Source organism: Sinocyclocheilus anshuiensis, unplaced genomic scaffold (assembly GCF_001515605.1).
Source record: "Sinocyclocheilus anshuiensis isolate Anshui unplaced genomic scaffold, SAMN03320099.WGS_v1.1 scaffold335, whole genome shotgun sequence".
Classification (NCBI taxonomy): domain Eukaryota; kingdom Metazoa; phylum Chordata; class Actinopteri; order Cypriniformes; family Cyprinidae; genus Sinocyclocheilus; species Sinocyclocheilus anshuiensis.
Genome location: NW_015548239.1, coordinates 1,826,491 through 1,836,121, shown reverse-complemented (window position 1 = coordinate 1,836,121; position 9,631 = coordinate 1,826,491). Strand labels below are relative to the sequence as shown.

General features: G+C 37.8%; 2 protein-coding genes across 7 annotated transcripts in view; both read right to left on the bottom strand.

The window, feature by feature from the left end:
• LOC107654822 (zinc finger and BTB domain-containing protein 8A-like) overlaps positions 1-5,212 on the bottom strand; it is a 13,457-nt gene extending 8,245 nt beyond the window's left edge. Inside the window, exons 1-7 of the mRNA XM_016442070.1 lie at positions 4,802-5,212; positions 2,978-3,813; positions 1,819-1,988; positions 1,555-1,662; positions 1,342-1,437; positions 1,080-1,228; positions 712-964 (exon numbers count right to left, since the gene is read on the bottom strand). Of these exons, the coding sequence (XP_016297556.1) occupies positions 712-964; positions 1,080-1,228; positions 1,342-1,437; positions 1,555-1,662; positions 1,819-1,988; positions 2,978-3,813; positions 4,802-4,866 (1,677 nt within the window). The 5' untranslated portion in view covers positions 4,867-5,212. The remainder of the gene's footprint in view (positions 1-711; positions 965-1,079; positions 1,229-1,341; positions 1,438-1,554; positions 1,663-1,818; positions 1,989-2,977; positions 3,814-4,801) is intronic.
• Positions 5,213-5,391: 179 nt separating this feature from the next.
• Positions 5,392-9,631, bottom strand: part of LOC107654881 (UDP-glucose 4-epimerase) — a 7,680-nt gene continuing 3,440 nt past the window's right edge. For 4 of the 6 annotated variants that reach the window (XM_016442188.1, XM_016442186.1, XM_016442187.1 and 1 more), the window contains exons 3-11: positions 9,287-9,402; positions 8,615-8,728; positions 8,226-8,402; positions 8,041-8,154; positions 7,876-7,942; positions 6,359-6,444; positions 6,196-6,271; positions 5,845-5,961; positions 5,392-5,727 (exon numbers count right to left, since the gene is read on the bottom strand). In XM_016442188.1, the coding sequence (XP_016297674.1) occupies positions 5,663-5,727; positions 5,845-5,961; positions 6,196-6,271; positions 6,359-6,444; positions 7,876-7,942; positions 8,041-8,154; positions 8,226-8,402; positions 8,615-8,728; positions 9,287-9,402 (932 nt within the window). In that variant the 3' untranslated portion in view covers positions 5,392-5,662. The remainder of the gene's footprint in view (positions 5,728-5,844; positions 5,962-6,195; positions 6,272-6,358; positions 6,445-7,875; positions 7,943-8,040; positions 8,155-8,225; positions 8,403-8,614; positions 8,729-9,286; positions 9,403-9,631) is intronic. The other 2 variants (XM_016442191.1, XM_016442190.1) reach the window with 2 other exon arrangements.

The following is a 9,631-nucleotide window of genomic DNA, read 5'->3' as shown; positions in this document are numbered from 1 at the left end:
GCTACTTTCTTCATTTAAAAACATGAGATACAGTGGGATGGGGAAAAACCGCCATAATGTGTTTAGACATGTTTTTTTAATAGTTGAACTTACATTAATTTTACATGGCTTTCTAAACATGCCGCTCTCTGCGAGTGCAATGCTGATATATGTCCCTCTAGAAAATGTGATAAATATGCGTTCTGTGTGAACGGCTTGGTTTCAGTTTTGACGTAAACAACATTTTCTGCACACTGATGCTCTCGTTTTCCGCAATATATGAATGAACAACGTAGCAGCGCAGCATCTAGTGGCTTCAACTGGATAGGTTAATAAAAGCATTCAAATGCAATCAATGACACATACATCGTCATCGCATCTCGTGCGCCACTGATAAGGCTGCCTGACGGCTGATGCAGACCTTAAATTCGAATGCAACGTTTTTGCATTCGAATGTGGATTTTTTTTTTTTTTATTCGACGAATATTAAAAATTCGAAAAAAAATTTGACAGCCCTACTGTATTTAAACAGTAGTTGCTCATTTTAAGAATGTGAAAAATGAAAAGGCCAGAATGCATGGTGTGTACGCAAGGCAATTGTGTCATTAAAGTTTAAGTATAAGAATGGGTCTCCAAAGACAATAAATCAATATGAATATAGCAAAATTATAGACGTCAAGACAGACAGGCAGAGAGGTACTGGACATTTATTCCACACACTTCCTTACCCACCTGTAATGCTACAAGTATGTTAGCAAGTGCTTGTCCGTAAGTGTCATGACAGTGAACTGCTAAAGCCTCCACGGGAACCTCTTTCTTCACGGCATCCAACATCTCTGTCATGCCACCTGGAGTGCCCACTCCGATAGTATCACCAAGTGAAATCTCATAGCAGCCCATGGAATACAGTCGTTTAGCAACCTCTGCCACTTTGTTTGGTGATACCTTCCCTTCATATGGACAACCCAGCACACATGACACATAGCTGGAAAAAACAGAGCAAGAGAGGATTTTTCAGAGATAAGAGCACTGGGTTATGGAAAAAAGTCCATAATAAAAATAACCAAGAGACTGAAATGTGCAATCTGCAGGTGTCTTACCCTCTCACAGGAACTCCCTCTTGTTTGGCTGCTCTCATCACCTCCTCAAAGCGCACAAGACTCTCATCCACTGAACAGTTTATGTTCTTCTGACTGAAGAGCTCTGATGCAGCACCAAATATTGCTACCTCTTTTGCACCAGCCTTCATCTGAGATTATATATATATATATCTCACTGACGCCAAATTTTGGACCATAGTATATAAATAAACATATTCTGTATAGCACTAGCACATGCTAGTCTGTGTTGTATTTCACTCACAGCAGCCTGGAATCCCTTCAGATTAGGGGTCAGAACGGGGTAGTTCACACCAGGTTTCTTGTGGAGGCCACACATCACTTCCTCTTGATCAGCCATCTGTCAATCAAATGCAGCCAATCTCTCATAATTCTCTTTCTTTATAGTGTTTTATTGTATGTTGAGAGTTTGTTACTTAAATGTTTGATGGCTTTGATGGTGTGTGCTGCATCTCACCTGAGGGACCCATTTAGGTGAAACAAAACTTGTGGCCTCAATGACAGGAAGTCCTGCTTCTGAGAGCATATCAATCAGATGGATCTTTACCTCAGTGGGAACAATGGTCTGATGGATGCAGAGTTTGTGATTAACAGAAATTATACAGCTCTTGTATTTAACTTTACATGGTTCCAAACTTTTCCATCATTTGTGATGAATGGATTAGGAAAAAAAAATCACACTCTTAATTACAAGACATGTGTGAAGCTGAATGTTTCTCACCGTCTCAAAATGGCTGCGCAGGTGTTCCAGGCGAGTGAAACGTTTGCTGCAGGCCTGACAGGGATAAGGACGCTCACCTGTGTGACAGCGGAGGTGACGCTTCAAGTCGGCTTTTCTCTTTACTGTGTGCGTGCAGAATGGACATTTGTAACGCATAGAGGGAGTGGAATCTGAGACAGAGAGAGACAGACATTTACTGTCAGATCCCTTTCATGCATCACCACATCAAATGACTATTTGAAAGCCTATTTAAAATCTAAAAATCTCGTTTACTTAGAAAGTTCAAAAACATACTATAAAAGAGAGTTCGAGTAGGAATAAGTGTGGGGGAAAAAAAGGAGAAAAAGGCTTAAAGGAGAAATGTTTTGCATTTTTAACCTGTAAAAGTTTTGGCTGTTGTTTAAGACCTTGAATGGCTCTTTATAGCAAAATACCATTTGGATTTGTGCAGTATGAACATAGAAAATCTAGTCTAAGCACTTTTATTGTGGAGGCAGAGAAATTCTTGCTGGAGGATGAAAAAAAAAATGTAACATTTAATATTATTATTATTAAAAAATATATTTTTTATTAATAATTATCTTATTATTAATAATAATCTTATTATTATTATTATTTAATGTTTTCCTCCCTGATCCTCATGCACAAATGTGTATGAATGTGTGTGTATATATACATATATATATATATATATATATATATATATATACACACACATGAAGGCTGAATTTACTGAATTTATCTGATCAAAATACAAGAAAACAATATTATTGTACAATATTACAATTGAAAACTTTTAATTTCTTCCTGTGATGGCAACGCTGTAAAGCAAATTTTTCAGCAGCAATTACTCCAGTCTTCAGTGTCACATAATTCTTCCCCCACATTCTGGAAATTCATTGTTGAAAAGATTTGTGCTGCTTACTATTTTTGTGGAAACTTTGATACTTTTTCGAGGATTCTTTAATGGTTGTAAAGTTTAAAAACAGCATTTATTTGAAATTGTTTTTTTGTAACAACATAAAGATCTTTGCTGTCACTATTGATCAATTAAATGCATCATTGCTAAATATAAGTATTCAAAAAAAATAATAACAATAAAATAAAAACTTACTGACCCCAATATATATATGCACAATATCTGCAGGTTTGTGCTCACCTTTATTAAACACCCCAACTACCCCAACAATTGACGGAAGGTTGGCGTACAGTTCGTCTGCTTTCTGAGAGCAGTGTGATACCACCCCCTGCAGGTCAATGAGAGAAGTGTCTTCTGTTACCAAGCGAATGCTGGCAGTCCTTTTCCTGCTTCCTCTTCTTCTGCGTTCAGAGAGCACAGAGCTGAACTGCTCCTCCTCCATTTGCGCCTCCAGACTGGACTGTGGAGGAGAGTTCTGCTGAAGCCCTGATGGCTGTGGGCTTGTTCCACTGAAGTCTTCCTGTGTCTGATCCTCCTCTGGTTGATCCCAGAGTCTGGTCTGAGAGCTCATGCTTTCGTCACACATGTTGGACGGCTCGATGACATTCTCACGTCTGTCCTGAAGTGGACTGCTGTCTGACAGACACAAATACCGACTCTCATCGTCCTCTTTTGTGCTGATCTCAAGGAAAGATTTAATGAAGGCCTTGCAGTAGGAAATGACGTCATTCATCTGCAGGTAGCTAGCGGCTGACATCACTTCTATTACATTAGAGCTATTGAGCTCCAGCTGACCAGAGTAAATGAAGTCCAGGATGATGGCAAAGATCTCAGGGCTGAAGACATCAAAAGAAGCATTTACAGACTCTAGAGTGTCTTTAGCTCCTTGAGACAGCAACATCCTGAAATATCCACTGCTGCCGTACAGGACGTTACGGTGTGCACGGAAAATCTGACCCTCCACCAGCACACTGCAGTCACAGAACAATTCCTGCTGTCGTTGCTGGTCCAGCTGCTTTAGCAAACAGCTCTGGTGAATGGCTGACATATCAGCACTGGTCCATTTGTGAACAGGCCTGAAAAAAAGGAAGTGGGACAACTTAAAAAAAAAACAAACAACAGAAATATTATGAAAGAATGAGTAATTAACTGTTATTCATGATTCAGTTTGACATTATTCCTGCAGCTTGTATGTGCAGTGCCAGTGTTGTGCTTTGCCTTTGTGTGATGTAATGGCAACGATTTTATTTCACGAAGAGGCAGATAAACTCCGCCCACTGTGCTCTGATTGGATGACACATCTGTCAAGTATGTACATTCGCTGTGGAAGGGGCAACACCCGACTTTGCGCATCGGGTAACGAGGGAGAGAAACAGTGAGAGAGAAAAAGATAAATAAATACAGAAAGATGGAGAGAAGAAGAGAAACGCGTGTTTAAAACATGAAAAATATTACAACAAAGGAAAAATTGGCGACGCTGTTGCTGCTAAAATATCTTATCATTGGTTCCCTTGCAGCAAGCGCACACAAATACAAAAACTGGGTTACCGTGCAAGACATATAGAAATAAACAAATAACCAACCCAATTAACATAAAGACATAACGTAGCAACAGAGAAAACGCTAGAAAAGTCAATTATAATATTAAAGTCACTGCGTCCTATATGTGCAAAACGCCCGCCGGAGAAAGTAATACCTGAGATAACGCGCACACACGCCTGTGATTATCTAAAAGGACATTTGAACATTAACCAGGCATATAATTTCTTACATTACGAATCAAACCTGTCAGATAAGGGAGAAGATACAGTGGGGTGGTTTCTGACGGGGAGCCCTGTCGTCCGTGGAGAGCCGCCCACCAAACCGACCTCAGCTAGAAACGCTCCAGACTGGATTTTAAACCGCAAAACACCCGGCTTTGTGAGCACCTTCATCGCCTTTTCATGTTGCAGATCACCCGAGTTCGGACGACCCGTAGGTCGGCGTTGAGCCTCGTGCTGGTCTCCGTCGCCCACCCTCTTTACCCGGGCACCGTTTCCCCAATCTCTTAAACATAATACTCACAGATGCCCCGCGTCACCCGAACTCCTGTACGGTCGACATGTACCACTTTCACAAACCATCTCCATTTCTCTGCCTACTTTGGATGTATTTCTCCAGCTTTGGTATCAGGGCGAACGGCTTTCACTTCCTGCTTTGCCCGAAAGACCGAAACCCGTTTGTGCTGGAAAAACGTTTTGCTGACGTGGGTGTCCGGAGCGCCCGGGACCGGAGAACCGCTTAAAGCACACGCGCCCCCGTACAGCAAGCCCGATACATTTATATTAACAGGTTCTGGCCTTGAAAATGAACAAATGTCCCATTTTAGTATGTTTTTCAGCACTTATGTTGACCCTTTCGTCTCATTGGAAACAGCGCCATTGATTTGACAGGGCACGATGTTCGTTACATACAGTCGAGTCTAATAAGAGTGTTGAAAAAAAAAAAAGGTTAAAAACAAAACAAGCTTTATGCTGATTTGTTAAATGTACAATCAGTGCAATGCTGAAAAAAATACTGTAAAAATGTTGAACCTGCATGGACATACATAAAACAAGAACACAGCAGACAAGTTATTTCTAAACAATTGAAATATTTTTTATTTCATACTGACAAGGAAGTATATATAATTCTGGATTAGAAATGAGCCATTCAGTGTACCTTGATAAAAGTGAGATGACGATTTGAGGACAAGAGAAAACAAAAGAGAAAGATTTTGAATGTGATAAAATCATTTGTTTAGCTTCTTCAAGTTTCTTGTAATATAATGATTATACATATAATTATTAAAAAATGAAAGACTTCATGGTCCTACTTTGGCTATGTTTATTGCCATGAGTGCAATTCTCTTATTTTCCGTAAGAAACTTTCTGCATTCATCCAGTTTCAAGGCTGTGTTCCGTTACTGAATCCTGTGGGATTCTGGGATTGCCAGCGCCATAGATCCTCACCTGTGTGATTAGATGAAACATTTCGATTAATCATGAGCTGTCAGTACTTCACACCCCATTACACTCTTTTCTACTTACGCACACTGCAGAATTAAAATTATTTCAATTCACACTTACACATCCTCTCCAGGTCGTATTCAGCCTTCCAGCCCAGCTCTTTCTCCGCCAGAGTTGGATCTGCATAGCAGGAGGCCACATCCCCACTTCGTCGAGGAGCAATTTGATAGGCAATCTGGGACCAGAGGAAAAATACTAGCATTGAAAAGAATATCAAATCCGAAAAAACTTTTATGCCAGTATAAACATCATAACGCAATTTCATAAAAGGCTAAATAAAATATTTGTGTGTGTGTGTGTATATATATATATATATATACACACACACATATACACATACATACAGTATATATACATACTGTATAATGTATATACACTGAAAATTATAAACGCAACACTTTTGTTTTTGCCTTCGACCTGAAGCTTTTTCCATGGCATTCACCATCTGCAGCACTGAGTAGCCTGTACCTGTGCCCAGGTTATAAACCTACACAGAGACCAGGGCAGAAATGTAAAACAGAAAAAAAGGATGTGAAAAATGGAGTACATTAAAGAAGATGAAAAATTGTCTTACTTTACACCCACAGTTGTCCTTCAGTTTCCTGACGGCAGCAATGTGCCCCTTTGCCAAGTCAACAACATGGATGTAGTCTCTCACACCTACCCAGAAAAAATAAATAAGTGTTGTTTTTGTTACTGAAAACTAAACTGAAAAGAAAATGGAAAAATTATTGTTAACTGAAATAAAAACCAACATAACTAGGAAAAAACTGAAAATAAAAAATATTTTATAACTCCAAAACTATAAATACTACAAATAAATTTTAGAGACAGTATATTATAAAACTTAACCTTTACAACCCACCTGCATTAATCATAAAAATGCCACTGGATAGCAAAAACATTAGACATTGCTCAGAATTTTAACGGCATTTATTTTTTTAATGATACCATTTAGCACATAAACTACTAAAATAAAAATGGAATAAACTGAAACTAGAAAACTAAAAGAAAAAAAAAAAAGAAAAAACTAAAATAAAACCAGTGTTATTTTAGCATTATTTATATTAAAATATATGATTAAGGCCCAATCCCAATTCCACCCCTTACTCCTTCACTTTCCCCTTCCCCTTTGTTTCGTGCGTTAAGGGAAAGGGCCAGATAGCCCTTCAAACGAAGATTTTTCGGGACCTCACTTCAAATGAAGGGGTATGATAAATTTCCCCGCATACGGCAATATGGCTGCCCGGGCAAGCATAAATGTAAGTATTTTTTGGCATATATAAGGATTTTAATAACAAATAATCATTTGTTTTATGTTGCATTCAATCTTGTGTTCATATGTACGGTTATGTTCTCTGAAAAAACATTTGTAAAAAATCGCTATGATAAAAGTTTGCTAATGTTATTGACTGCACGATAGTTCCACAACATATTTTATTCATACCCGCTGATTTGACAACATAAATACTAGTCCGGTGGCAGGTAACTTATCTTTTACCGCACGTCTGAGTTTGTGATAAACATCGGTGCATTTTCTTTGACGACGTATGATGACGTGCAACTGTGTAGTAGTGGTGTCCCGTGTCTTAGGGGAATATTTTCAGCCCTACCGCTTGACATTCTGTTTCAAGGGGCAAGGGGAAGGGGTAGGCGGAGGGATAGGGGAAGGGGTATAAAATAGAATTGGGATTGGGCCTTAATATAATTTTTTTTAGTTTTTATTTATTTTTAGTTTTTAATATTTCTATTTAGCTTGGATTTATTTTCATCTCAGTTTTAGTCTTTAGTCTTTAATCTTAGCAAGTTTGGTACTTTAACTTAAACTTATTTCAGTTAGCAACATTACTCACCAATTTTCCAATTTGTAGAGTTTTTCATCTTTTTTTTTTAAGTTTATATTTTATTTCAGCTTTGTTTCAATTAACCAAAACAATGTTTAATAGTTCTAGTTAACAATAACAACTTAAACTAACAATAAAGAAAACGAACAAAAATGAAAACAAATTGAACAGATAAAATGAAAAATAAATAAAAAGTAAATAAGAGAGTTATGGCAGAAACAGCATGCTGAAACCCATCTCTCATCACCTGTTCCATCAGGCGTGCTGTAGTCATTTCCAAACACATTCAGATGTTTTCGTCTGCCAATAGCCACCTGCCATACACAGTGAGAAAGAACAACATCCATTACAATACACAGACACAGACACACACACACACACACACATATATGCGCGCGGTCAGATGGGATACCTGGGCAACATAAGGCAGAAGGTTGTTTGGGATTCCCTGTGGATCTTCACCAATCTGTCCTGAGATGTGAGCACCAATGGGATTGAAGTACCTGAGCAGCACAGCATTCCAGTCCTGCAAGATATTTTATCAGTCACAAACCTGCCAAACAGAGTCAACAGTGTCATAAGAGAGCGGTCAGCTACCTTCTCTGCTGTGCATTGGTCCCTGATCATTTCCTCTATGAAGTACTTGGTCTTGCCATAGGGGTTTGTGCAGCCACCCACTGGATGCTGCTCATCAATGGGGAGTTTCTGGGGGTCTCCATAAACGGTGGCGGAGCTGCTGAATACCAGATTACGCACTCCATGAGACTGCATCACCTGATTCAGACACATACACAGGGCCACAAACAGTAAGGCATTCCTTAAGAGCCAAAATCACTAACACACATACACACAGACTACGAACTGTACTGAATCTGCATTTCAAGAATCATCTCAAAGATTCATATAGATACTCCATGCATAAAAATTATTCATGCATAAGGACAATCCATGCAAAAACATTTTTACAATTTAGACACATTTCTTACCTCCAGCAGATTGATGGTTCCTGTGAGATTGACTCTGTAGTACCGTAAAGGCTGTTCTACTGATTCACCCACAGCTTTCAGTCCTGCAAAGTGCATCACTGCATAGAAGGAGTGCTGGGACACAGAGAGCAGAGAGCAAACAATCAACTCCATTAACCACTAAAAGGCGCTATTACACATTTCACCAGGTCGGTTCAGAAATCAGGCTTTGAGTCAGTTTTTGTGAAGAAAATGTATATATACATATATAAAGGAAAAAAACCCAGCAGACATAATGTGGCTGTATTAAAATAAATGAAATATGAAAATTATAAATTATAAAAACAACAAATGAAAAGTATAAAACTTTAAATAATAAAATAAAAAACAGCAGACATGTTGTGGTTGAATAATAAAAACCTATATAAAAATATACATAATAGAATATATGAAAATATAAATAATCTAAAATAAAAAGTAGATGTTATGGCTAACTAATAATAAAAAAGCATGTATATTAATATATGTATGATTAATAATAATATTATATATATATATATAAATAAATATGCATGTATTACAATTTGAAGAAAACAGGAGACATGTTGTGGCTCAACGTAGAACAATAATATGAGGATTAGATTTCATTATAAGAGCAAGTAATGGATATAAACAGTGCATGTTAATTTGTACCTTTTTGAATATTTTCTCCAGTTCAGTTTTATCTAGAAGGTCCAGCTCATGGAACTCAATCTGAGTATTCAGAAATTTCTCTATTCTTCGCAAGCTCTCTGGAACATCACCATCTCCTCAACAAAACACACATCCACAAAGAATGACAGATATACAAAAACAAAAAACATTAGAAAATACAGTGAAGTACAAAAAATAGGATACATTAATTTAAATCTAAAAGTTTTGTCCTAAATTTAAAAGCAAAAATAACAATATTACTACAATATATTTAAAGGGGGTCATATGATGTTGCTAAAAAGAACATTATTTTGTGTATTTGGTGTAATGAAATGTGTTTATGCG